The 27,592-nt window shown below is 40.5% G+C and overlaps 1 protein-coding gene across 9 annotated transcripts in view; it reads left to right on the top strand.

Annotated features, from left to right (window-relative positions):
* Positions 1–27,592, top strand: part of GTF2I (general transcription factor IIi) — a 130,397-nt gene that overhangs the window by 50,580 nt on the left and 52,225 nt on the right. For 7 of the 9 annotated variants that reach the window (XM_071575231.1, XM_071575225.1, XM_071575229.1 and 4 more), the window contains exons 4-14: positions 1,226–1,360; positions 1,723–1,906; positions 2,103–2,131; positions 3,939–3,987; positions 4,494–4,537; positions 5,555–5,632; positions 12,919–12,978; positions 13,572–13,673; positions 16,904–16,975; positions 20,882–20,983; positions 24,213–24,275. In XM_071575231.1, the coding sequence (XP_071431332.1) occupies positions 1,226–1,360; positions 1,723–1,906; positions 2,103–2,131; positions 3,939–3,987; positions 4,494–4,537; positions 5,555–5,632; positions 12,919–12,978; positions 13,572–13,673; positions 16,904–16,975; positions 20,882–20,983; positions 24,213–24,275 (918 nt within the window). Of the gene's footprint in view, positions 1–245; positions 398–1,225; positions 1,361–1,722; positions 1,907–2,102; positions 2,132–3,938; positions 3,988–4,493; positions 4,538–5,554; positions 5,633–12,918; positions 12,979–13,571; positions 13,674–16,903; positions 16,976–20,881; positions 20,984–24,212; positions 24,276–27,592 lie in introns of all 9 variants that reach the window. The other 2 variants (XM_071575230.1, XM_071575224.1) reach the window with 2 other exon arrangements.

The following is a 27,592-nucleotide window of genomic DNA, read 5'->3' as shown; positions in this document are numbered from 1 at the left end:
GTAGGCCCAGAGAAAGCAAAAGTTTCAGGCCTGAAGAGCTGGAAGGCTAAATGTCATGTGTGGTGGGTTTCCAGGGCATGAAGCAGACATGTGATCTGCAGAGGAAGGATGAGATTCTCTTTTAAATGAAGACACAATTTTTTAAAATGATAAATGTGCTTTTACTAAAAGCATTGCTGCTTCAGCTCATTGCACGGCCCATTTGTAATCAGTTGTTCAAACTGATGTTTGTTTTCTTGTGTCAGTGTCGAATTCTGATGCCAGCAGTCCTGGTGATGCACATCGCAGTGTTTCAGGCTTACTGCTGTGCTGGCTCGTGGGGAAGTCATGGCACAGCTTCAGCACTGCTCGTGCTCTTGCACACAGGAACACAGATCTCCCTTGCCTTTCCTTCCAGGTAGGCAAGCATATCTCTGTTGTTTGCTGGATGATTCTCAGTAAATCTTTGCAAGAACTGAACAATGGGAAAGGAAGGCTGCCCACCTGAAACCATCCCTTCCGTTTGCTGTGTAATATTGAAAGTGTTCTTATTTCCTCACTCCTTTTGCAATGACTTTTGCTCAGAGACTAGAGCAAGATGTAGGGCTGAAATCTTCTCTGTTCTGCGTGATGGTGGCTTGTTTGTAACTCCTATTCGGCAGTGAGAGGTGTGTACTTAAAATGCCCTTTGAAGAAGACAGGAGCTGTTGTGGCAAAAGTGAGATCCCTTCTGTAGAAAGTTCAGCAAAGCACATAGAGCATAATCAAACCAGGAAATAACAGAACTGCTGCATAAGACCTCATGCACAGCAGTAGAAAGCTGTGGGACTCTTCACACCGGCATTTTGCTTTTTCCCTGGTGATTCTCTAAGTCCTTCTTTTCTTGGCAGTTTTGCATTTTATTTTCATTGTGTTATCCTCTGCTGAGACTAATAGTGTTTTCTGCTGCTTCGTGCCAAAAAAGCCCTTCTTGGATATGTCTCTTAATGCATCATTCTTGATCCTCAGGGGGTGATATTTACAAAGGTTGTAAGGAGAATATCATAATCCTGGTGTAAATTTAAATTTACTTGTTGCTTATGTAGGTAGACATGTGCATTTGCTTCTCAGGCAAATAAGGTTTTACGATTTTCTGGTAGGAATTCTTTCCAAGCATCTCTAGTCTAAATTGGAGGGACTAGGTACTGGCAGTTTGAATAACGTACTGTTTTATTATTTTTGTCTAATTTTTGTAAATAACTGCCAGGTGTTACAGAAGAGGACAGAGCTGCAGAACTGCAGAAAATGATGACTATACCACCTGTAAACAGCCCAATGGAGGAAGTTGTGGAACCAGAGACTCTCAGAAAGTCTGTGGAGGACTTTTTCTGCTCTTGCTATGGTGGGTGCTTTAAAATCTTCTGAAGAGCTGTTCTAGATTTCTAAATTTTTATTCCAGTTGGGAGGAAGAAACTTCACAATCTTAGCTTTCCAAATGCAACTGATATTTTTAGAAATATTTCGTAGCCATTTCTAAAAAATACACATATAGTGGTTAGTTTTTTCTGATGTGTTTTGTGGGATGTGATTTCAGATTATTGCACAGTGCATGTTAATGCCAGCAGCCCTTGGTGTCTGAGGAGATTTGCATCTGCACTTTGCTGTTGCTCCAGTCCTCTCCAAAGTTAGAAAATTTTATGAGGGACTTATTTTTTGCTAACTTCAGCAGTCTTGACCTCAAAGCAATCTTTTTTTTTTCCCTAGGTAAAGCTTTAGGAAAGTCCACAGTGGTACCCGTGCCATATGAGAAGATTGAGAGGGACCAGTCTGCTGTGATAGTGCAGGTTCTGCCCAAAGGACTCCCACTTAAACATCCAGCAAATTATGATGTTTCAACCCTGAAATGGATTTTGAAAAACAAGTCAAGAATCTCATTTATTATCAAAAGGTTATTTGCTCACTCTCTCGTGCTGGTCTGTCCAATTCAGTTTTCTACTTAAGTAAAATTAATTTTAATTTTTAAGTAAATACATTGCAGACTGTTTCTCTTAAACAGGAATGCTCTCTTTGTAATGTTACACTACCAAGCAATTAACTGTGTCTTTGCAAAAGCTGTGAGTTTTTCTTTTCATATTTCTACACAGGCCTTTCCAAGAGCCAGAGGAACACACAGGTAAGTTACTGCTTATCAGACTAGAGAGAAGCAGGTTGCAATTTGAGTTTAGACAGCAATATAGATAGAACATTTGGTCATGTCCACAAAGCAGCAAAATGCAGAAATTCCTAGACTGTGGCTTGCCTTACTTACGGAGCTATAAGCTTTTCCTTTATGCATTCTGCCAGGAGCAACTCATTAGAGATTAAATTTATTTTTCGTTCTTCATCTGTTTACTGAAATTAAATGTAATGTGGATTGGATAGTGTGCTGGTTTAAAGGTAAACCAGCAGGAGAAATGAACCCAACTCAAAAAGAGATTATAAATCAGAATTATAATTTAATCAAAGCATTACAAAGGGAAATTTGTTTTAACCCACCAAAACCAGAAGTATAACTTAGCACCCAGGGCTCAAACACAATGGGGTTTGTCGACCCCTGTGCTGAGCCCCACGTGGTTCCCCCAAGTCTAAAGGAAAGGGAAAAACCTGTTGGTGCAGATGATGGCACAGTCTGGTGGAGAGTGGTGGACTCCTCCTGTCCAGGTTCTGCTCCTCCTCTGGATCCAGTGAGTGGTTCCCCAGTCCCCAAACCCCAAGATTCTCTCTCCTCAGGTGCAGGTGGGAGCCCCCAGTGCCTCCCCCAGGGCAGGGAGTTCCACACTGGGGGATCTGACTCTGGGAGTCAGGGGGGATTTTGGAATTTTTGGTGGCCCATGAGCAGAGCTGAGCCCTCAGGTGGGTGTGGAGATGCCAAGGACTCCCTGCAGGGCAGTTCTCCCAGCTCCTCTGCCAGGCTTCTTTCCCAGCCAGCTTCCAGCCTGAGGGCTCAGCTGTGCCCTGGGCAGCTGCTGCCAATGGGCCATTGGGAACAGTTCCTGGGCAATGGCACAGAGGGTTTAGAATACACAGCTTTGATCACACCCACACAGTGATAAACTGGTCCCACCTTTTGAACTAGGACAGATAGTATCCCAGGGAAAGGAAAAGTGAACTTATGAAGGACTACACTGCATTTTTAGAAGATGTCAAGACCTTGCAGAGCTTATGTTCCACTACCCAGTCGATTTTGCCATTTCATTTAATTTTAAAAATTAATCTTTCAAAGTGGCTAGATATTGGAGTTCCTGTGAAAGCCTCTCTATATTAAAACATCTGATCTAGAGTGAGTTTTTAAAACTTTACAAAGATTCATTTCTAGCTTAGGAGAAATTGCTTCTCCTGTTCCATTGCTTTACTTGCTAAATGAGTATGTGTGAGGATTCATTTTAAGAAAAGGATGAAGCAATCTCTAGCAATATAATCAAAAGGAAAAGTTTAATTTCTTAGGTGAAACAACCTGAAGTTGATGCTTGATTAGTAAAAATGTGTTGCCTGTGCTCAGTTAGAAGATTACAGATTGGGAAATTACAAAGATTCCCTTTTGAAAATTCAAGGTAGGTTTTCAGTGACATTCTGAAAGTATAAGCTATTTATGTCTACCTGTAAATTAGGACTAAGCTTCATCTGTATGAAACTATCTTTTAGCAGAGTTTAGGTGAAAGATTTGTTTATCCTTGTTTCCCAAGGTTTTCACTTAGCATCATGAAAAAGAGCAGCGAAAAGCATGGTGAAATGCACATTTGAATGAATTTTATATTGGTTTTGCTTTATAAATGAATAAAGCAGTTAAATGAGATTTTCATTATCTGTGAATACAGAAAAAATGCATGTATGCTTGTAAAATGTGAATAGGTTTTTGCTTTGTCAAATCAGTGTTATGTTTTCAATTTGTATTTAAAGTAAATGGAGTAAAGGAAGTTGAAAAACTGTTTTTTAACTTTCAGGAGCTGATATGACAGATCCTTCACATTCAATTGTACCTCCAGGTGGAAGGTGAATTTAAAATAACATAACACTTTTTTGTCTCTGTCTTTTGACTTATTTGTGGGAAAACTGTTACAAGTTAAATAAATCGCAAAGTTTCTCCTTGGTTTAATGAGCTCCGTGAGTGTTCTTAATTCACAGTTTGTCAGTCAGGGATAAATTTGCTACATCATATTTTTTGGTTAGTAAATGAAGATATTGTATTTGGAATACATAAAAAACTGGTTAATATGAAGACAGAGATTAGTTTTCTGTGCTTCTGTGCTGGCTAAACAACTAAATTGAATATTGTGTATGGCAAAAAAAATGTAGGCATAGTAAATTTCTGACAGTTCCCTTGAGATTAATCAGATAAGCCAATATGCAGGGTTTGGGGTTTTGTATTTGTGTTCTTGCTGGAAAAAATTCTGGGCGATTGATTTTACTTGACAAGTTGTAAAGCTTGAAGAACTTCCCAGAATGTTGATGGTTGTTTTTTCATAATGTCAATCTGCTTGATTTGTTTATTTTTGTAGTTGTGCTCCTGTTAAAGTGAAAATGGAACCGAGCCTGGATTCTGGTATGTTCAAATTTTTGCTCTGATTTGCAATAAGAAAAAAAAAAGTCAGGTTTTGTTCAGCAGGATGAATTTAAGCAGTGATAGGAAGCTTCAAAAAAAAAAAACCAAACAGCAAAAAGACATCTTTGGTGAGATGGAAAAACTTTTCTTTCCTTGAAACTGTCCACTTTTCAGTTGGAGTTTTTACCAAATATTGAACCTTAGCCAAATGCTTCTATCTCAAGAGGGAGGAAATTTGTAATATATTGTAGACTAAAATAATTTATCTTTAAATAGTTTAGAAAATAGAAAATGCCACTCTTTTATTGGGATTTGTTCTAATTTAAGATATCTTTGTCCTTAATGGGGCAAAAGACTTGGTTTATTTGTTAATATTACTAAAATATTGAAAATGACAAAATGTCCATTTTCTAGCCAAAATGGAAATAAATAAATAATGGATAGCAAGATGTGTTATTTGTTATTAAAAATTACCAAATAGTTCCAAAGTTGCCGTGCAGGAAGCAGATGATGCCCCAAGGCACTGTGGTCTGTGGCAGCGCAAAGCTAAAGTGTGTGCTGTGAAGGTAAAGGCAAGGATAATCCCAGTAAAGCCAGTCAGGCAGCAGGAGGGCTGGAGATAAGGTACTGACTTTCTTTCTCTTGACTTGGGCTACACTGTTCACTTTCCTATAAGAATTAACCTCTTATTTGGAGTTCCGTTTCTTGCTCTAGTTCTTTGTGCTGTGCAACTTTAAACTTGTGGTTTAGGAGCCCTGTGTGGTTAACATTCAGCTTGATATATGCAAAGGGTTTACTTGAAATTCATGCCGAGTCAGTCCCAGACTCTTTCCTGTGATCCAGCAGCTCACTTTGTTACCACGGTTTTAGCTCAGCAAATGTGTAGTGTTCTCTTTTTTTTTCTTTTTATTTTTTTTGGCAGAGACAGCAAGGATCTTGGTGGGTACTGTTGTTTGGATTTTTTTAGGAACCTGCTTATTATGATTTTCCATATTTGATTCTTTGTTGCTACTACAGGAATTTCTTTGGAAATACCAGTGGTACCAGTAAAGGGGGAATCAGATGACCCTGACTGCCCCAGATTTAATATTCCAGGTAACGATACTAATTTTTGTATGTGTTTATCTCATTAAAGGGTTGGTTGCAGAAGTGTTGCTCTCTCTGTGCCTCTCTTTTTACTTATATTTGGTCATTAAACACACACTTACTTGGCTCTGTTAGGATACAGCATTTCCGTGCTGTAATCTGAGTTCTTCTGAAGACTACCAAAAGACCTAAAGAACAGCCTCATCCAAACCCATGTGTGTGTCTTTGGTCTGAAGGAGAAATTCCAGAAGTCTTTTGAAGTGCTTAGTGTTTTTTTCTGAGGGTCCAATATGCAGACTTTGTAACTCCAATGACTTCCTTAAACAGGAGCATTGCTTCAATTTTTTCTTTAGTTTGAAGTTTCTGTAACTTTTATGCACTGTAAATCATGGAATCAGCCATTCTATGCTTCTATGACTTATAGTGTAACAGTCACTTCTCTTGTATGGAATGACCAATATGTCCCAAAATTGTACTGAAAAGTTCATTTTTGTGGACAAAGCATAACAACATTTATGAGGTCCGTTGCTCGGGCTCTGTGTATGTTTTAACGTGTCTTCCAGTTGCTTTTCCTCATCTCTACATTTCCAGTTAACATGTGGATCTCAGCTATGAGTGGAGAAAGGAAATCATTGTTTCTTCATGTTGAAATGAACAGTGATTCAGAAGACATGATTATAAATGGCAATATAAAATAACTAGAACCTTGAATTTACTATTTCAGCCTGTTTGCATTTGTCATTAGGTTAATTAAGTAATACAAAGAAATATGGACAAGTTGCCATACATCTCTGAAGGACAGTTACATGTTAATAATGGATTGCAAAACAGCATATCCCTTCATTTTGAAATACTATGTATTATTGTGATAACATTTTTGTGTGTTTAGACACAAAGATTCTTGAGTTTATTTTCTAATATGCTTTAAAAATAAGTAGAGAATTATGACATCAATATTCTCATCTTGGCATGTCTCAGGTAGCGTTACAAGCACCATGCAGAGAGGTCTCAACCACACAACATAGTGAGGTGTCAACCCTCAAGTGCAGAATTGGAAAGGCGTTAGGATTATTTTCTCTTCATATGTGTACGTTGCGTAGCCTTGGAGGATGAGGGGTTTACATGCATGATTTAATGTAATAAAATAGATACTGGTTTGAAGGCAACCTAATCATTATTCCTTTCAAAGTCAAGTCCTCTCACCTTTCTTCTTTTCATCCCCTTTGTGGTTTTCCATTTCATGCATAAAAACAAGGTCAGAATTTGGCCAATAGCCCACAGTATAACCCAATGCTGTTGAAGAGAGTCTGCACTGAAATTGCTTCCTTACAAAAGAGTACCCATAGTGCGTTTGTCTGAGCTGAAAAATCCCAGTTATACAATATGCTTCCATAGTGAGATCTAAGCAGCATGGATTTGAGGGGGTAGATTTCTGTTGTCTTTTACAGAACTTTAAATCTTCTGATTGATGAAGAGCAATATGTATCTCTGATAAAATGGTGCTCGATTAGCAACTCCCCTTTTCCTCACACAATGTAGTCCTCCAAAGTTGCATTTAAAATCAGACAAAACTGAGTAAATTGGTAGAAGTGATGGGGTGCTGTGAAATAAAAGAGGTATTCCCATGTCAAGTGATGCCACTTCCCTGGAGTAAAGCAGCTTTCCCTTCAGTCTGATTCAAGCCAAAGGTTGTCCAAACTGTAGAGAGCTATAAATTCTGGAGGCACAGAGGGGTTTGTGTGTGCATGGTGGTGCTGTGCTGGAAGTGAACCTTAGAAAATTGCAGTTACTTGGAAGTGCATTCGTAAGGAATGATGCAGTCTGCCCCAGCATTGCCTTTGCAGAAACATGTTATTAAATAAAGAAAATGGTCATAGTTTTTGCTAATAATAGCCTACTGCAAAAGCCAGGCTTATCAATTTCTGAGAAGAAACAACTTAACTGTTAGAACTTCTTGGAGAAAATGATTTACTGAATCATTTAAGAAGAGAGTAGAAGAGTCTGATACTTGTAGTAGAGTAGAGAGAATTTCTGGTAATAGCTCAGTATTGCATACTCAGAACCTTCAGTTACCTTGGGACAACTGCAAGGATATCCCATTTTATCAATCAGAAGGAACAAGGAAAAAAGTAGCATTTTTAACTTTCCCAACAGAAAAAAGACCCAGAGTTCCATTCCATCAATGACATTGTCTCTTCTGTACTTTGAAACCTGCCTGGTTTCATTTCATTGTTAATCCATAAAAAAAGCTGTTATATTTTGAAATATCACAACCTTTGTAGCTACACAAGAAGATAAATCCACTAATCAAGAAGTTTTACTCAAGTTAAAACTTTGGTCCCAATAAAAACTCCATAGGTGAAATATCCCACTGATAACTAACAAAACTAGTAGCATTATAAAATGACTTACCATTGACACTGACTAATGACAAAATGTTATCCTGATGGTCAACAAGTCGCTTTACTTCAAGGACATTCCAACCTTTAGACCCATTGTTAGAAGCACTCAACCTAAAAATTACTTCAAAGAAAGAGAAATTGTCTAAATAGGCTCTTTCATTTGGAATAAGATGGAACCATACTTAAATAAAACACATCATTTTCAAAAAGCCAAAAAACTAAAACATATTATACGTGAGACAGTACTAGAAGCAGTTATGGTCCCTTAAGACATCAAAAAACAGGAATAAATTATTCCAGTGTTATCATCAAAACCTCTTACTACAGCAACTGTAGGATAAAACATTTCAGCCTAGTAACTCTGAAATTCAGAGAATCAGTCAACATCAGAAGCTGTAGAAAGCATAAGTGAAAAATACTAGACATCTTTATGGATATGTGAATTAAAAGTGAAACAGGTTTCTTGATGACTCATCTGACTGAAAAATTAATATTCAAAAGGATGCAATATTCTCTAGTTTGCAGTCAAGATCAACAGGAATTAAGACTTTATTTTAACCAATCTTGAAATTTCTTTTCGAACTCAAGGACTTGGGTGCTTATTTAGGTTTGAGGGTGAAAAGAAATACTCATTTTTTAAAGATATTGAAGCTTGCAAGAGACTGAATAAGAACATTTTTCTTAGCTGCACAAATAATGGCAATGTCTTCTTTCCTCCTCTTTCCCCCCTTATTGGAAGAAATAAATGGCTTGCATTATATAACAAGCATTCTAGGGTTCATTCATTACAAAAACCCCACATGCAGACATAAATAAAGACACTGCTACTTGAGAGTGTGGGTTTTCTTTATGCCTCGTGATGCTGTGTGCTGTAGGAATTCTGCAATAATATGTTGATTCTCCAGGTTCTGGAGTTGTTAGTCCATTAACCTAGAAGAAAGTGTGCTCCCTGTTCTCCCCCCAACCATGTGGTCCCTGAGAGCCCCAGTGAAGGACACGCAGAGACCTCCAGCGACAGAGAGAGGAACAAAGAGAGAGAGTTTATTCAGGGGGACAGGGATATATAGAGGGATACAAACTCACCAATAAGGGACAAAAGGGAAATCTGGCTTTGGGCCAATAGGAGTAAGGGGATTTACATTCAATGGGAGAGGGTTTCAAGGAAAATGAGGTCACTATCTTCCCCCAGCCCCCTGGCCTGGCAGGGTATTCTGGGAAGAAGAAACAGTGACACTGCAGTTTTTACATTCAGTACATTCAAACCACATTAAAAACATCAGCTGTTAAAGCATTATCAGTGGCTGGTTGATTCTCTTCTTCAGCCCATTTCTGGCAGGACATTCTCCATGCCATATATTGTGAATGCATTGCTACAGCTACTCAAAAGACAACACTGTCTGCCCTCTCACCAAATCCTTTGGATATGGCAGTGTTCTGCTCTACTACAAGATTAGAACAAGGTCTAGGAAGCAACTATCCACTCTGTATGATCTGCAGACTCGAGATAGCACCCTACTAAAATGAATTTAATAAAACCTACTGACAAATTTTAATCCAGCCCAACCGAATTCTGCTTCAGCCGCAGGGACTCCACCATGCCCGTCTTGTTTTCAGAATCAAGACATGCAGACGCCAGCCAGCCCGTAGACCATCAGCAATGCAGTGTTCAAGATTTTATATATATATTTAGAGAGAAAATGTCATGGTTGTTGTTTTTTCTCTGAGTACTTCCTCACACAGATCTGCAATGCTGGCCAAAGTGCTGTGTGCTTCAGTGGCACACCAATTCTTCACATTAATCAAATGGGGAAAATTATACCTGTGAGTGAATGTAATTTTTATATCATAGTAGTTTGCATCATTTGGGTATTGTGATGAGTTAACACTGAATTACTGAATTTAGAATTGTTTTATCAGTACACAGTAAGGAGACTGAGAAATAGGGACTTTAGCCATCTAAAACTTCTGTAGGTGTTTTGGCAGAGTATTGGGAGCAATGTTCTGTCAGTGAGCACTTAGCAGTATGGCAGTGGGTGGATTTTCCAGTGTTCAGGACAAATGTGACGGTCACTGCAGTGTTAAATACTTGGGGAAGACCAAAGACAACCTGTTGCGGAAGAAAGGTCCAGATTCTGATGATTGACTAAAAGGAGAAAAGTACTGGGTAGTGATCATCAAGACTAAATGACACACACTGAAGCATTCTTGCTATCTTAGTTAATATTCTTGCATATAACTTTTCTATAACTACTAGTTATTATGGCTCTTATGGAAAGAACCATAGTTAAAAACCTGGTTTTTAGTGTAGTGGTTTAATCATCTCTCCAGAGTCAGATGTATTTCCAGGTTTGAGAATATCCCATTTGTCCTATACAAAGAAAAGTCTTAGGGGCTCAAAAGTGTAGCATTGCTGAATGAGTGCTGAGTGCTCTGTGCTTCATCAGCACAGAGTAGAGCAAGGGTTTTTGGAGGCATAGTCCACGCAGAATCGAATTATTTGCTAAGGACCAAACATTTCCTAAAAGAGGCGTGTTATCCTGTAAATTTTGTGGAAGTAGGTCTTCGTTACCATTGATGCCTTGAAGTTGAAATCAAGAAAACTGAAAGCAGAAGGAAAGGACTGTAAACAGTCTGTCCTGTAAATTGGCTGGTTCAGCTAATAAACCATTGTCTAATGAACTGACTAGTTTAGCATATAAACCACTTGGAAGTGAGTAAAAACTGGGGCAGAGTTAATTTTCCTCACAGTGGCTCGTATGGGGCTGTGTTTTGGATTTGTGCTGAACACAGGGTTGCTAACAGAGAGATGTTTTTGTTGTTGCTGATCAGTGCTTACAATTGCCAAGGCCTTTTCAGCTTTTTGTACTGCCATGCTGGTGAGGAATTTGGATGGTTGGGAGGAGACACAGCCAGGACAGGTGACCCAAACTGACCAAAGGAATATTCCATACCATTTACATCATGCTGAGGTCCAACACTATTCAATACGACTTCTTTAACCACTACCCCCCTCCCATTCTTTGATATAATACACAGATACCGTTCCCTTGGTCTGTGGACCACCCCTGCAAAATGTCCATGAAATGTCCACAAAATGTTGAATTCATTTAGTCCATGGGATGCATGCTTCTGTGGTCGGTGCATTATGAATTATAATAATTGAATGTTTACAGGAGTTCTTAGGAAATGACAAACCTGACAGGCTGCATACACTGAAGATGCTAATTTAAGTAGAAGCAAATTTGTCCACAGAGACATTTTCAGCACACCCAAGGAGCTGTGTTGTATTCCCACTCACCTCTAATAGTTGCATATCACTCTGCTGAGATAAAAATTCCTTCTGGTGTGGCTAGGAGCTCCACCAGTGTCTCTGGCTCTGCCTTGCTTCTTTTCCTCCCTCTGCTGTTTCCCATCTTTGGGCTATAGTCTCAGCTATGCCAGCACCACTCTTTGTGGAGCTGTATTTTGAACCAAGTCAGGGAGCTCCTCTGAGGTAACAGACAAATATGAAAAAACCCCAAAAAACAAACACTCACTCCTAGCAAAGGAAAAGTGGCAGGAGCAGATCTAAGCAGCACTTGCTGAAAGAAATGCATGTAAAGCAAAGAACCATACATAAGTTCCTCACTTAAAATGCTGTTCATTTTAAATCCCTTTGAAAATCTGAAAAATGAAATTAGGCAGAAATGTTCAAACTAGCATTATTGTAACTAAATAATTATCATTATTTTCTTTAATGCTTAAATATTAATTTGTTTGATACTGTGTATTTTCAGTTGAGTGAAATACTTACGAAGTCTGATTGTGACAATAGTATTTTCTATGTGCAGATGAAGTAGAGTTTTAAAATATTTCATGGCCTTACTAGTTAACAGTAGCTTTTCTGTTGTGAAGCTGTTAATACTCCCTGCTGATACGCTTACGAACCTCCCTCTAAACAGCCAAAATTTCTCAGCAGCTGTATGATCTTCTGCAGGTTGCTTTTGCCAATGAGCACAGAAATTGCTGGATTTGCATGGAGCAATTAGTCCAAATCTGTCAGTTCCAATTAGTCCTGTTTGCTACACATAGGCAAGTCTTCCATACATGTGCTACTTCTGTGGTATAGAGTGGCCCCTTGCTCGATGTGCTGTAAGCGGCTCACCTTCCAGCGTGGCTTCAGGACAACGAGAGCATTAAGCAGTAGGATTTTAAGAGTGATAACTTAGTCAGTTAAGTGTCATTTGTGTGCTTTCTGCACCAGCCCGTTTTAACCAGTCCATTTGTAGCCTTCGAAATAGCTGTTACTGTGAAACACAAACAGCCTTGGATTGTCATAAATTATTTTAATCCCTCTGGATTTATGTATTTAATGGGTAGAAATTTCTTTATTGTTCCTTTGTTAAAAACCACGTTCTCAGCAGTTCACTGTTACACAAATGTTTCTTTCTCCAAGGCTGATTTTTCCACAGTGAAATTATGCAGTATTTTCTTACACAACATCGAGGAACACAACCACGGACCAAATGATAGGGCCCTAAACATGACTCTGGTCCCTGACACAATCTAGCTCATGAAAAATTCATTGGAAAAGGACAGAAACATCAACATTTTATGTTTTAAAATTAGTTTATTAACACAAAAAACCCTGAAAGCCTGCATAAGTCTCTGACTGTTCAGTAGTCCAGGAAAAGCACACACCTGCCAGTAGCCCCTCAACATTTTTATTTTGTTGAACTGGATAAGTAAGGATTTATAGATATTTAATACTTAACACATAGTTCAACATTACAAAAAGTGTGAAATATGCATATAATATATGAAATTAAGTGTTATGTAGCAAATTTCTCTAGGGGCTGGAAATATGGGTTTGCTGTGAGATGCCCTTTAGAAGCTGATCTCTTTGTTCCCAAGCAGACCCCTCCAGGACATCAGAGATGGATGAAAACTCTGCTCATGCAAACAACTACACAGGTAGATCTTTTAGTTGTCTTTTTCTCACATCTGTTTTGGAATTTTTTTTTTCAGAATCATCAGATTTATCACGTTAAAACATTAGTGATTTGTGTGAATTGATATGTTTCTCAAGAAATTCACTGTTTCCTAATTGCTTATAAAGTTTAATGAAAGTCTCCTTATGAGTTGTGAGTGCATCTTGACCATTTCTTTCAGTTGAATGTGAGATGAATGAATGGGTACATAGAGAAAAAACTTAATGGAAAGTTTGTGTTTAGTGGAAGCTGTTCCTTACTAAATCTCAGCAAAAGGTTAAATACATTTTCCCCAAAATTGTGCAATTTTTTTCAGCTTGTTACGCTTTGAATAAAAACACTGTTTTCTCCATTTGTAAACACTGGAAAATACTAAGCCATATTTCAGCACATGAATTTCTTCATAAGCTCACAATGCACCTGCTGCCATGAATTTTTAACATCAAAAAATTGAGCCTCCTGTGCGTTGGTGAGGTGAATAGTAGAGCTCTGGATTTTCCCATGTGAAAAGCAGTTCCAGTGTTGCACATGAGTTCTGTGGACATTAGACCAGTGATATTTTTATGTTTCTTTAAGATGACGATGACTACGTGCCCGCTAAGGAGAGACCGAAGAGCATCGACTCAACTAGTGAAGCTGCCAGTACTGGGAGAAGGAAAGGGAGAGAGACCAGTGTCGGTAAAAAAATTAAAGATTATTTTATCTCTCTGCTTTCTTTTATGAAAAGGTATTGGGCAATCTCATGGTGCAGGAGTGCAAGCACTAATTTAAGAGCCCAGAGCTCCATGTACATGTGTTGCAGCTGTATAATCATCATCATAGGCTACCCTCTGTTGTTTGTGTTCTTTAAAGTGAGCACCTAAATGGACACACAGAAAGTTGGGATCTCTTTGGTGGTGTTCTTTCATGGTCTCTTATGTAGAGTTCTCCACAGAAATGCATCCACACACTGTAGTTGCCCTGGTTAAAGGTGCTTCCCATTGGACTTTTTGCTAGTCCTATGCCTCCCCGTTATTCCTTGATAGCTTTGGTTTCTGGACACAGAGCCCATCTTGTCTCTTTCTATAAGGTTCTGTGCAGTCAGGAATATGTTTTTCTTTATTTGTGTAAAGGAAGCTTCTCGGTGTTGTGATTGCAGTGAAGGAACAGATGTGGAAATACCATTAGAAGATGATGTGAGATGTTATTTGTGAGAATAAATGAACGTAATCATTGGGGTTTTTTCACTGCAATATTTGAAAAGATGTCATTTTAGTTGAAGTTGTACATGTTCTCCAACCATTCCTTCTCACATTTCCACAAGGTTGCCATCTGTGATTTTTGTCTTGTTCTACTTTCCATCTCCCAAATCCCACCACTCTGAGGCATGCTATAAGCAGACTGGGATGGGAGTCGTCATTATTTTGAATCATGAATGGCACTTGAAGGTGCTCCTCACCCGACATGTAGTGCTTTGACATGATGCAAGAAGGACATCGTTCTCCAGCTAGCTTTGTTCGAAGCTCCAAGGCTCTCCAGCCCAAACTGTGTGTTTTCAAAAGCCAGGTTAAGCTAGCAGCAATGCTGCTTCTTGCAAATCCTGTTAGTTTTGCTTTGAAGGTACCTATCCCCATAGTTAAGGGTACCATTGCATGAAATTTAAGAGCACGTGTCTTGATAAGGGAGAATAAAGTTCCTTGCTCGTGCTGACTGGACTACTAACTCTACCTATTTGAGAGGAAATACCCAGGTAGTTTTCTTCCTAAGCATAATGCCATGAGCTTTGTGCCTGACTGTGAAGAGAGAGGATGAGAAAAGGGAAGTGTGATAGGAAATGGGTGAGACACTGACTTTGCCTTGGTTTTGACTTGAATTTTACAGCTACAGATGCTGAGTGCGGCCTTTGAGTCAGAATCAGGTTTTGTTACGCACCCTTTTCTCAAATCTGTTCTTCTTTACAATTTTCTGTAAGAGAGGTGCTGCAAGTTGCACCTGGTTTTGCTGAATAGATTGAATCTGTTGTTCATGAAGGTTAGTATTTATGAAAAGTTCTAGAGACAGTGACCAAAAACTGCAGGTAACAGTCGAACTTAAATGGCATTTGTGGTTTAGATAGGCACAGAGAGAAGGCATTCTTGTCTGTGTTCTGTAAAATGAAGTTACTTACTGCTGATCCTCACAAAAAAGGGGTGAGAAAGAAAAATCAACGACAGTGTTTGGATTTTGTAAAGTCTTTGGTGCAGTCTGTCTATTCTGAAAGTAATACGCAGAACAGGCATTTGAAGTTCTTCCAAAAGTTTGTCTGAAAGGTGCAGCCCGTGATGCCGAGTTAGAGAAATGATGGTTTTCTGCAAAGAACAAGGTCAGAGCCATGTGTGAATGTCAGTTTTGGTATGTAAGACTGAGGGTTTGGACAAGATGGTGACAAAGGAAGTGGCAAAATCCCGGTGAGCCTGGGATCCCCTCAGTTAGCTGTAGCTACTGAGGGTGTCTGAGGTGCTAGGGCAGCATAGTGTGACTGAAATTCAGCAGTCAGAAAGTTAAGGTTCTGTGCATCAGAAGACATTGTTTTAAATGGAATGAAATCGTGTTTGAGAAACTGGAGCCAGTGCTGGTGAATGACAACATTTAGAAGGGAGAGAGTTGCTGCTTAGGAGCTGTGTATATTTACCCAAGATCCAAGGATACCTAGTGATGATAATACTTGGTTAAAAAACCCTTGCTTTAATGTTTGAAACACTTGGTTTAATGTGCCTTAAAAAGAGGTGTCCCATCTGGGAGTTTTCTTCCAGAAATTTGTGACCATGTGCTTTGGATTTTTGCACAAGTCTCTTAATTATGACTATTTCTCAGGGATTTGGTACTGGACTGGATGGACCATTTGTCAGTGTTGTGACTGTCCTCCAAAAATTGTTCATGTTTTTTTTGTTCTTTTCTGATGCTCTCAGAAAAGGTTCTAAGCGATGAGTTGATGTGACAGCTGTTTTTATGGTTTTTATGACTTTATCTTCATGTCTCGTAAAATACGATCTAATTCATTTCCTTTGTTGTACCTTGCATTTGGTGGTTATCTACCCAGCACTCACTCAGAGTTAGACCAAAACATCATACTCTGTTTTTCATGGGGGGACAATATATTTGACATAGTTTAAATACACTCCGGTTAGGTGTCTCTGTAGAGGCTGCCCCGTCTCTACTATACACAACATCATGTGCAGAGCCTTTGAAAGAGAGCGTCCTTTGAGACTTGCTCCCAAAGTGATACCATGGTCCAGCTTACAAAGATCTGAAAGCAGACATGCTTCCGAATGCACAGGTGCAGCATTAGTGTGCTGGAATAACTAAAAAATGCTCCTTCAACCACGGCTACTTAATTTTGGTATAGTTTCTGATGTAATTTTCTTGATCAGTCTAATCCTGTTTGTTTTGTTGGTGCACACTGCCCCAGTGAAAGCATTTGTGGTCATGAATTTCCCTCCCATGTTTCACTGTTGGCCTTTGCCACCCGTTAAACAGCCTGTTACAGAAATCACAGTGCAACAAGCACGAGTGCATGTAAATAGTGAAAAAGTGCATAGTCTGTGCTGGCACACAGTGTCTGTTTATATATTCAGTAATCCTTAATAACAAAGGGAAAAATATTTATGATTGTATTAACCGTAGTAAGGCAAGAGTAAGGCATTTCCTACTGTTGTTAGCACCAGCTCTGCACTGCTGCACACACAGTTTAGCAAGTGTAATCCTCAGCTCCGTTGTCTGGAATTGCTTCAAGGTTTAGGGTAAAATCTCTTTGGTTCTGCTTCTGTTGCCTGCAGTGAGCGCAAGGGGCTTCTTTGAGAAATGTTAATTTAAATGCCAAGTCATGGAGTGTTTGGTTAGAAAACTCTTGTCTGTGTCCATCATTCAGCTGCCCTGTTTTTCTCCTTCAGGTGCCTCCCAGCATGTCTCCTCAGAAACAAGTGAGGACCTTGAGGATCCTGAGGTCGAGGTCACTATCGAAGGTCAGTTCATGGATTTCAGTGCATTAGGCATTTTCATATCCAAAAAATTGCCTTCCAGTGCCCAGACTACTTGTCACTGAATAAAGAGTCTTATGTGCCAGCGTTGGCTGCAGTTTGGATTGTGCACTTTTTGGTAAACATGTTTAGTCCAGAAATTGCATCCTGGATGTTACAATATCCTGAAGCTTATTGGACTTACTGGTCTGGTTTTGAATTGGAGCCTGTCAGCAATTTGCATCTTTGATATGTGTTTCAAGTGTTGCTAATTGAAAATACTCCTTGAACAGACAAGATGTTATAGCATTGCTTCATTCTGAAGAACACATTGTTTTATAAACATACTTTAGTTATAAAGACAGTGTTACAGGTGGCATAAGTGAAGCCTTAATTTAATTGCCTCATATCGAAAAATACGAAAGAAAAACCTTTGTACTTACCATCCCACTTTCTCATCTTGTGAAATGATGGATAAGGTTATAAATTAGAGGAGAATAAGAACAATATGGTAAAATGCAGCTGCTCGTCCCTGGAGGGAATGCGGTCAACATGCCCCACAAAGGTTCCCTAAACAAAGATAAGCACCTGTAGTGGGGGATGGAGTTTAGGAGTGGAGTGGAGAGCCATGATGTCCCTCCATAGACACCCCTGCAGGGAGGGGAAAATGGGGATACTTCGTAGTTCAGACGTCAGTATCTGTCCACAAAGAGAGACGCCAAGAACTACTAGCCTGTTAAGCACTTATGACAGAAGTTCCTCAAGCTTCACCTAAACCTAAAGAGATAGTATAAAAGGAAGTGCAGAACATGACAAAAATGGGAAGAAGACGCCACTGCAATCAGTCGAGGGGCTGAACCTGTCTTTCCTCGCATATGCACGCCTGCTGGGTAAGAAACTGTTTCTGTTCATGCTAAATGCTGGTTTTAGGACTAGAGCTTGTGTTTGTGTTTGCTTTGTAGTACAGCAGATTGCTTTAAACACATTCTAGCAGTCAGACACTATCACTGATGATGTCAAACTTTATTAACTTGTCACCATTTGTATTAATCAAGGGCATTATTCCGTAAACTGTTCAAGTGAGTCCTTTGCAGGTGCTGGCAGTTGCCAGCAGCAGATTACATGCTGGGGACGCCCAAGAGAGGGCTCCACACTGTTGGCTGAGCCCTCCCATAAGGGGCAGTCAAATCACCCTTCAGTCATGTGAATCTGCTCAGTGGAGTGTCCCCTTACGGAATGCCAACAGACTGGTCAGACATAAGTGTTTCGGCTCTCCTGGGGTACTGACAGGCAAATAAATCACTAATGGTTGAAAAAAATCTACCTCTCTAAAGGTCCGTGCAAACTCCCACTTCTTGTGACATTAAAATTGGTGCAGTGAGCCAGGTCATCATGGATAATCCACTGCAAAAAATACAAATGTACCTCTGTCCAGATTGGGAAGAACGGGTTAAAAGCTTTTGAACAATTAAAAAGAACGTTGTGGAATGCATTGAACAATGTCAGGATGAGCAGGAATGTATGGAAGGAAAGGGTAAAGGTGCAGTTTGTGCAGTTTTAAGAGCACGTTTGTCTTGTGCAAAAGACGGTAAAAATTCACCTGCTTCTCAACGGATTTCTGATGTTGAGTATACTATTTTGAAATCAGAAAATAAAGTGCTGACGTCCTAGTTAGCCTTTGAAAGGGAAACAGGAGGAAAATTGGAAGCTCGAGTTGATAGACTTATTGCTGAAAATCAGTTAGTGAAAACAGGTTGACCACCTTAAAAGTGTTCTCGCTGCAGTGTAGCACAGGGAGAAACTGTTCCTGGGAAAACTGCCTCCTGTTTTGGTGAGGCAGCTTCATTAATCAGTGTCTTATCCTGATATTGAGATGATGAACATGTATATTTGCTATGGTTGTGGTGATGATAAAACCACAGAGAACCAAGCTTCTAAATTTTGTGTGAATAAGTGTCACATCCCATAGAAAATGACACAGCTTGGGATGCTGAATCGATTTCTTGTTTGTATATTTGAGCTTTTATCAGTTTATAATCCTTCAATCATACTGGGAAAGTCTTTGATCATGGAAGCGATATGATATGATTTTGGTTTTCATATAACATACAAGGTCTTCTGACCCTAACCTGTTGTTTACTTAAAATAATCCCTAACATACTTACTTTTCTAAAAGTTCTCCACTTCTTTCCAGGGGTCATGTCATAGCCATTGAGTACTTGTTATTTTCCAGCTGGTGGTGTAGCTACTCCATTAACTCATTGGTGTCCACAAGTAAGAAACCAGGAGACTCTAAAGTTGAAATGATGTTTATACAGACTCCTGAATCCCCTTACAGTATTGCAGTAAAGTATGAGAAAATCTCCCCTCTCTAAGGGTTGGGCAACCCCTCCTCTCCTTTACACTTAACACATCTCAGAGGCACAGTCAGTTGACCGATGTCCCTGTTGTTTTCATGCTGGGATCTCAGTTGGAAGTCAGCTGTATTCCTTGTATTTGTGAATTGCATGTCCCATAACAGCTTTAAAACACTTCTGAGATTGGCTTTGGCAGTGCTTGCTCTGGAACTAGATAAAGGTTGAGAGCACCCAATTAGCAGTTTAGGAAACAGGACATCTAGGACAAAGTTAATGCTTCTGGCAATGCTTTTACCTTTCTATACTGCAGCAGTAAGATAACTCTTAAGTTGCCTCACCAGAAAAGGTAAGAAGAGAAGAGTCATTAAGTCCTGTGTATATGAAAAGGCAGTTAAATGCCTCCCGATCCCGTCAGATCTCGGAAGCTCAGCAGGGTCAGCCCCAGATTAGTACTTGGATGGGAGACCTCCTGGGAAATGCCGGGGGCTGTAGGTTCTAGTCCTGAGGACTTCACTGGCACTGTCCAAGCTCGCTCGGCCGTGGCAGGTGAACCTCAGGACTTAAACAGTGGGGCCAGTTCTGGGCACGCTGAGCCTCACCTAAAATCCACTGTGCAGGCTGGAAGGGCACGTGGGGACAGCCCTGCCCAAATCTTCGTTCGCAAAGCCGAGCCACACACACACATATGAAAAGGCCTTTAGCCCAAAGTTAAATGCTCTGAAAGGGTTTTGTCTGACAGAATGTGATACAACTGGATAAGTGCAAGATACGTCAATATCTTCCTAAGTAAATTGTACCCTTAGTGACCTGGGTGCATGCTGTTCTGTATGTGAAATTAATTTTCTTTTTTTGTTCAAAACATGTGTTTTCTCTTAAGGTTGCAGATACTGGGAATTGGAGAGCCTAAAAAAGTCCTTAACATAGGGGAGGATTGAGGTGGATTGCGAAGTGACTGGCTGAGTAGCAGCTCACTGAAAAATTCCTGAGTTTTCAGTTTTCCTGTCTGTCCACTTGTGTGTGTTTAAGGCAGAGTTGACCTGTTAAATGGCTTTTCATTTGCATCCCTTACTGTTGCAGTGTTTCCAAACAGGTTTGAGCATCTTTGATCTGTTGTAGACAAAACCTCGGTGCTGTGTTTTGAGAGTTCCTAGTGGAAGGATTCTACCTCTGGTTATATGAAAAAATGTAGTCTGTGTCTGCACAATTAGTTTCCTGATTTCTTTTGCTGTTGCCTGGTCATTTTATGATTGTGAGATGTGCAGTCACGTTTCAAAACACAATGTTGTTTTCCTCAGGAAGTACAGAAGCAGCTTTGCTTTGTGCTTTCTTGTGCCTTGCAGAGGCTCTGTTGCACAGGTTGTTCCTACACAGGTAGCAGCACAGGTAGGAACTGGAGCTTTCTAAAGTTATTCAGATAGTTAATTTTGGGGGCAATTTGATGCCCTGATAAGCCCAGTCTAATACTTAGATTAGAGTTATGAAATTCAAAGCAGTTCCAGTGTTGCACATGAGTTCTGTGGACATTAGACCAGTGATATTTTTATGTTTCTTTAAGATGACGATGACTACGTGCCCGCTAAGGAGAGACCGAAGAGCATCGACTCAACTAGTGAAGCTGCCAGTACTGGGAGAAGGAAAGAGAGAGAGTCCAATGCTGGTAAGAGAAAAATTAAAGATTATCTCTCTGCTTTCTTTTATGAAAAGGTATTGGGCAATCTCATGGTGCAGGAGTGCAAGCACTAATTTAAGAGCCCAGAGCTCCATGTACATGTGTTGCAGCTGTATAATCATCATCATAGGCTACCCTCTGTTGTTTGTGTTCTTTAAAGTGAACACCTAAATGGACACACAGAAAGTTGGGATCTCTTTGGTGGTGTTCTTTCATGGTCTCTTATGTAGAGTTCTCCACAGAAATGCATCCACACACTGTAGTTGCCCTGGTTAAAGGTGCTTCCCATTGGACTTTTTGCTAGTCCTATGCCTCCCCGTTATTCCTTGATAGCTTTGGTTTCTGGACACAGAGACCATCTTGTCTCTTTCTATAAGGTTCTGTGCAGTCAGGAATATGTTTTTACTTTATTTGTGTAAAGGAAGCTTCTCGGTGTTGTGATTGCAGTGAAGGAACAGATGTGGAAATACCATTAGAAGATGATGTGAGATATTATTTGTGAGAATAAATGAATGTAATCATTGGGGTTTTTTCACTGCAATATTTGAAAAGATGTCATTTTAGTTGAAGTTGTACATGTTCTCCAACCGTTCCTTCTCACATTTCCACAAGGTTGCCATCTGTGATTTTTGTCTTGTTCTACTTTCCATCTCCCAAATCCCACCACTCTGAGGCATGCTATAAGCAGACTGGGATGGGAGTCGTCATTATTTTGAATCATGAATGGCACTTGAAGGTGCTCCTCACCCGACATGTAGTGCTTTGACAGGATGCAAGAAGGACATCGTTCTCCAGCTAGCTTTGTTCGAAGCTCCAAGGCTCTCCAGCCCAAACTGTGTGTTTTCAAAAGCCAGGTTAAGCTAGCAGCAATGCTGCTTCTTGCAAATCCTGTTAGTTTTGCTTTGAAGGTACCTATCCCCATAGTTAAGGGTACCATTGCATGAAATTTAAGAGCACGTGTCTTGATAAGGGAGAATAAAGTTCCTTGCTCGTGCTGACTGGACTACTAACTCTACCTATTTGAGGGGAAGTACCCAGGTAGTTTTCTTCCTAAGCATAATGCCATGAGCTTTGTGCCTGACTGTGAAGAGAGAGGATGAGAAAAGGGAAGTGTGATAGGAAATGGGTGAGACACTGACTTTGCCTTGGTTTTGACTTGAATTTTACAGCTACAGATGCTGAGTGCGGCCTTTGAGTCAGAATCAGGTTTTGTTACGCACCCTTTTCTCAAATCTGTTCTTCTTTACAACTTTCTGTAAGAGAGGTGCTGCAAGTTGCACCTGGTTTTGCTGAATAGATTGAATCTGTTGTTCATGAAGGTTAGTATTTATGAAAAGTTCTAGAGACAGTGACCAAAAACTGCAGGTAACAGTCGAACTTAAATGGCATTTGTGGTTTAGATAGGCACAGAGAGAAGGCATTCTTGTCTGTGTTCTGTAAAATGAAGTTACTTACTGCTGATACTCACAAAAAAGGGGTGAGAAAGAAAAATCAACGACAGTGTTTGGATTTTGTAAAGTCTTTGGTGCAGTCTGTGTATTCTGAAAGTAATACACAGAACAGGCATTTGAAGTTCTTCCAAAAGTTTGTCTGAAAGGTGCAGCCCGTGATGCCGAGTTAGAGAAATGATGGTTTTCTGCAAAGAACAAGGTCAGAGCCATGTGTGAATGTCAGTTTTGGTATGTAAGACTGAGGGTTTGGACAAGATGGTGACAAAGGAAGTGGCAAAATCCCGGTGAGCCTGGGATCCCCTCAGTTAGCTGTAGCTACTGAGGGTGTCTGAGGTGCTAGGGCAGCATAGTGTGACTGAAATTCAGCAGTCAGAAAGTTAAGGTTCTGTGCATCAGAAGACATTGTTTTAAATGGAATGAAATCGTGTTTGAGAAACTGGAGCCAGTGCTGGTGAATGACAACATTTAGAAGGGAGAGGGTTGCTGCTTAGGAGCTGTGTATATTTACCCAAGATCCAAGGATACCTAGTGATGATAATACTTGGTTAAAAAACCCTTGCTTTAATGTTTGAAACACTTGGTTTAATGTGCCTTAAAAAGAGGTGTCCCATCTGGGATTTTTCTTCCAGAAATTTGTGACCATCTGCTTTGGATTTTTGCACAAGTCTCTTAATTATGACTATTTCTCAGGGATTTGGTACTGGACTGGATGGACCATTTGTCAGTGTTGTGACTGTCCTCCAAAAATTGTTCATGTTTTTTTTGTTCTTTTCTGATGCTCTCAGAAAAGGTTCTAAGCGATGAGTTGATGTGACAGCTGTTTTTATGGGTTTTATGACTTTATCTTCACGTCTCGTAAAATACGATCTAATTCATTTCCTTTGTTGTACCTTGCATTTGGTGGTTATCTACCCAGCACTCACTCAGAGTTAGACCAAAACATCATACTCTGTTTTTCATGGGGGGACAATATATTTGACATAGTTTAAATACACTCCGGTTAGGTGTCTCTGTAGAGGCTGCCCCGTCTCTACTATACACAACATCATGTGCAGAGCCTTTGAAAGAGAGCGTCCTTTGAGACTTGCTCCCAAAGTGATACCATGGTCCAGCTTACAAAGATCTGAAAGCAGACATGCTTCCGAATGCACAGGTGCAGCATTAGTGTGCTGGAATAACTAAAAAATGCTCCTTCAACCACGGCTACTTAATTTTGGTATAGTTTCTGATGTAATTTTCTTGATCAGTCTAATCCTGTTTGTTTTGTTGGTGCACACTGCCCCAGTGAAAGCATTTGTGGTCATGAATTTCCCTCCCATGTTTCACTGTTGGCCTTTGCCACCCGTTAAACAGCCTGTTACAGAAATCACAGTGCAACAAGCACGAGTGCATATAAATGGTGAAAAAGTGCATAGTCAGTGGTGGCACACAGTGTCTGTTTATATATTCAGTAATCCTTGATCACAAAGGGAAAAATATTTATGATTGTTTTAACCGTAGTAAGGCAAGAGTAAGGCATTTCCTACTGTTGTTAGCACCAGCTCTGCACTGCTGCACACACAGTTTAGCAAGTGTAATCCTCAGCTCCGTTGTCTGGAATTGCTTCAAGGTTTAGGGTAAAATCTCTTTGGTTCTGCTTCTGTTGCCTGCAGTGAGCGCAAGGGGCTTCTTTGAGAAATGTTAATTTAAATGCCAAGTCATGGAGTGTTTGGTTAGAAAACTCTTGTCTGTGTCCATCATTCAGCTGCCCTGTTTTTCTCCTTCAGGTGCCTCCCAGCATGACTCCTCAGAAACAAGTGAGGATTCCGACGTTGAGTTCTCTGGCGAAGGTCAGTTCATGGATTTCAGTGCATTAGGCATATTCATATCCAAAAAATTGCCTTCCACTGCCCAGACTACTTGGCACTGAATAAAGAGTCTTATGTGCCAGCGTTGGCTGCAGTTTGGATTGTGCACTTTTTGGTAAAGATGTCTAGTCCAGAAATTGCATCCTGGATGTTACAATATCCTGAAGCATATTGGACTTACTGGTCTGGTTTTGAATTGGAGCCTGTCAGCAATTTGCATCTTTGATATGTGTTTCAAGTGTTGCTAATTGAAAATACTCCTTGAACAGACAAGATGTTATAGCATTGCTTCATTCTGAAGAACACATTGTTTTATAAACATACTGTAGTAAAGCAACTGACCGATGTCCCTGTTGTTTTCATGCTGGGATCTCAGTTGGAAGTCAGCTGTATTTCTTGTATTTGTGAATTGCATGTCCCCATAACAGCTTTAAAACACTTCTGAGATTGGCTTTTGCAGTGCTTGCTTCTGGAACTAGATAAAGGTTGAGAGCACCCAATTAGCAGTTTAGGAAACAGGACATCTAGGACAAAGTTAATGCTTCTGACAATACTTTTACCTCCAGCAGTAAGATAACTCTTACGTTGCCTCACCAGAAAAGGTAAGAAGAGAAGAGTCATTAAGTCCTGTGTATATGAAAAGGCCTTTAGCCCAAAGTAAAATGGTCTGAAAGGGTTTTGTCTGACAGAATGTGATACAACTGCATAAGTGCAAGATACGTCAATATCTTCCTAAGTAAATTGTACCCTTAGTGACCTGTGTGCATGCTGTTCTGTATGTGAAATTTTCTTTGTTGAAACCATATGTTTTCTCTTAAGGTTGCAGATATTGGGAATTGGAGAGTCTTAAAAAGTCCTTAACATAGGGGAGGATTGAGGTGGATTGGGAAGTGACTGGCTGAGTAGCAGCTCACTGAAAAATTCCTGAGTTTTCAGTTTTCCTGTCTGTCCACTTGTGTGTGTTTAAGGCAGAGTTGACCTGTTAAATGGCTTTTCATTTGCATCCCTTACTGTTGCAGTGTTTCCAAACAGGTTTGAGCACCTTTGATCTGTTGTAGACGAAACCTCGGTGCTGTGTTTTGAGAGTTCCTAGTGGAAGGATTCTACCTCTGGTTATATGAAAAAATGTAGTCTGTGTCTGCACAATTAGTTTCCTGATTTCTTTTACTATTGCCTTGTCATTTTATGCTTGTTAGATCTGTGGTAATGTTTCAAAATCAGTGCGTATGCTGAGTTGGCTGTAACCCGCAGTGATTATAGAGTCTCATTCTTAACCCTTCAGTGGACTTTCTCAGGAACCACACCATTTGTCTGAAATTATTATCTAAATGGTTTTTGAGCATAGCCTTGGTGCTGTGTTGACTGTCCTGGGAAGCATGCTTCGTGCCCCGTGACCCTCTGGGGAAAGAACCTTTTTCTAAGATCCAACCTAATCCTCCCCTTACACTGCTTCAGTCCTTTCCATGGGGTCCTGTCACCGGTCAGCACTAGGAGGAGATCAGTTCCTGGCCCTCCTCTGCCCCTCCCGAGGAAACTGTACCTGCAATGAGGTCTCCCCTCAGTCTCCTCTTCTCCAGCTGAACAGACCAAGTGCCCTCAGCCACTCCTCACACACTGCCCCGCAAGGCCCTTCCCCATCTTCGTTGCCTCCTTTGGACACTCTCTAATGGCTCAATGTCTTTCCGATATTGCAGTGACCAAAACTGGCCCAGTATTACGGGTGAGGCTCCCCCAGTGCAGAGCAGAGTGGGACAATCCCCTCCCTGGCCTGGCCAGCAATGCCGGGTCTGATGCCCCCCAGGACAGTGATGTCCCTCCTGGCTCCAGGGCACTGCTGACTTGTGGCCAACTGGCCACTGACCAGGACCTCCAGGTCCCTATCCTAGCACTGCTTTCCAGCACCTCATTCCAAGTCTGTCTGGACATCTGGGGTTGCCCCATTCCAGGTGCAGAATCCATCACTTTTTGTTGAACTTGCTATGGTTGGTGATTCTCAGCCCTCTGATTTATCCAGATCTCTCTGCAGGCCCTCTCTGCCCTCAAGGCACTCAACAGCTCCTTTCAGTTTTGGCACATCTGCAGACTTGCTCAGTGTCCCTTCCAGTCCTGCGTCCAAGTCATTGATGAAGATGTTGAAGAGCACAGGGCCCAGGATGGAGCCGTGTGGAACCTCACTAGTGACAGGTCACCAGTCTGATGCCACCCCAGTCACTGTCATCCTCTGTGCTTGACTTGTGAGACAATTGCTCACTCCCCACATGATGTGTTTATGCAGCTGTGGGCTGGGCAGTTTGTCCAGAAGGATCTTGGAAGAGACAGGATCAAAAGCTTTATTGAAATCCAAAAAGATCACATCAACTGGTTTCCCTTGATCAACCAGATGGGTTAACTTGTCATAGAAAGAAATCAGGTTTGATAAGCAGGACTTTCCTTTCATGAATCTGTGCTGGCTGTGACAGCATGACTGCATTGTCTTTAAGGTGTTTTTCAAGACTTCTCAGAATAATCTTCTCCATAACTTTAGGAGGCACTGAAGTGAAAGTGACATGTCTGTAGTTTCCATGGTCCTGCTTCTTGCCCTTGAAAAATGGGGCAACTTTTGCCAACTTCCAGTCATCTGGGACCTCTCCAGATTCCCAAGACCAGTCAAAAATCATCGAGACAGCTTTTGTGATGGTGTCAATGGCTTTTTGAGGATTCTTCAGTGAATTTCAGCAGACCTCATAGATCTGTAGGGATCCAGCTGAAGCAGCAGATCCCTAAGAGTTTCAGGGTTCACTGGGAGTTGATACTTTTTGAAGTCAGGGTTCTACAGATCAGGTTGCTGAGAGCCCCTTGATTCATCATCTTTGTTGAAGACAGAGGCAAAGAAAGCGAGGAACACCTGTGCCTTGTCTCTGTCCCTGTTTGGGAGAAGACCATCCTCATTATGTACCAGGCCAATGATACTTCTGTATTGCCTAATGGCATTAATATATTTGAGAAAACGGTTTTTCATGTCCCCCACATATCTGCCCAGTTTCAACTCCAGTTGAGCTTTGGTGGTAAGAATTTTCTCCATACAGTAGCAAGCAACATCTCTGAATTCTTTTGTCCCTTGACCTTCTTGCACTGGACATATGCCTTCCTATTAGCCTTTTTTCCCTAAGAAGATTCCAGTTCGCATTTGTCTGTCTAGTGCCTTGCAGAGGCTCTGTTACACAGATTGTTCCTACACAGGTAGGAACTGGAGCTTTCTGAAGTTATTCAGATAACAAATTTTTTGGACAGTTTGATGTCCTGATAAGCCTAGTGCAATA

This window comes from Pithys albifrons, chromosome 21, assembly GCF_047495875.1.
Source record: "Pithys albifrons albifrons isolate INPA30051 chromosome 21, PitAlb_v1, whole genome shotgun sequence".
NCBI classification, from domain to species: Eukaryota; Metazoa; Chordata; class Aves; order Passeriformes; family Thamnophilidae; genus Pithys; species Pithys albifrons.
Note: the sequence above shows the minus strand (reverse complement) of the source record. Positions and strands in the feature narration are given on the sequence as shown.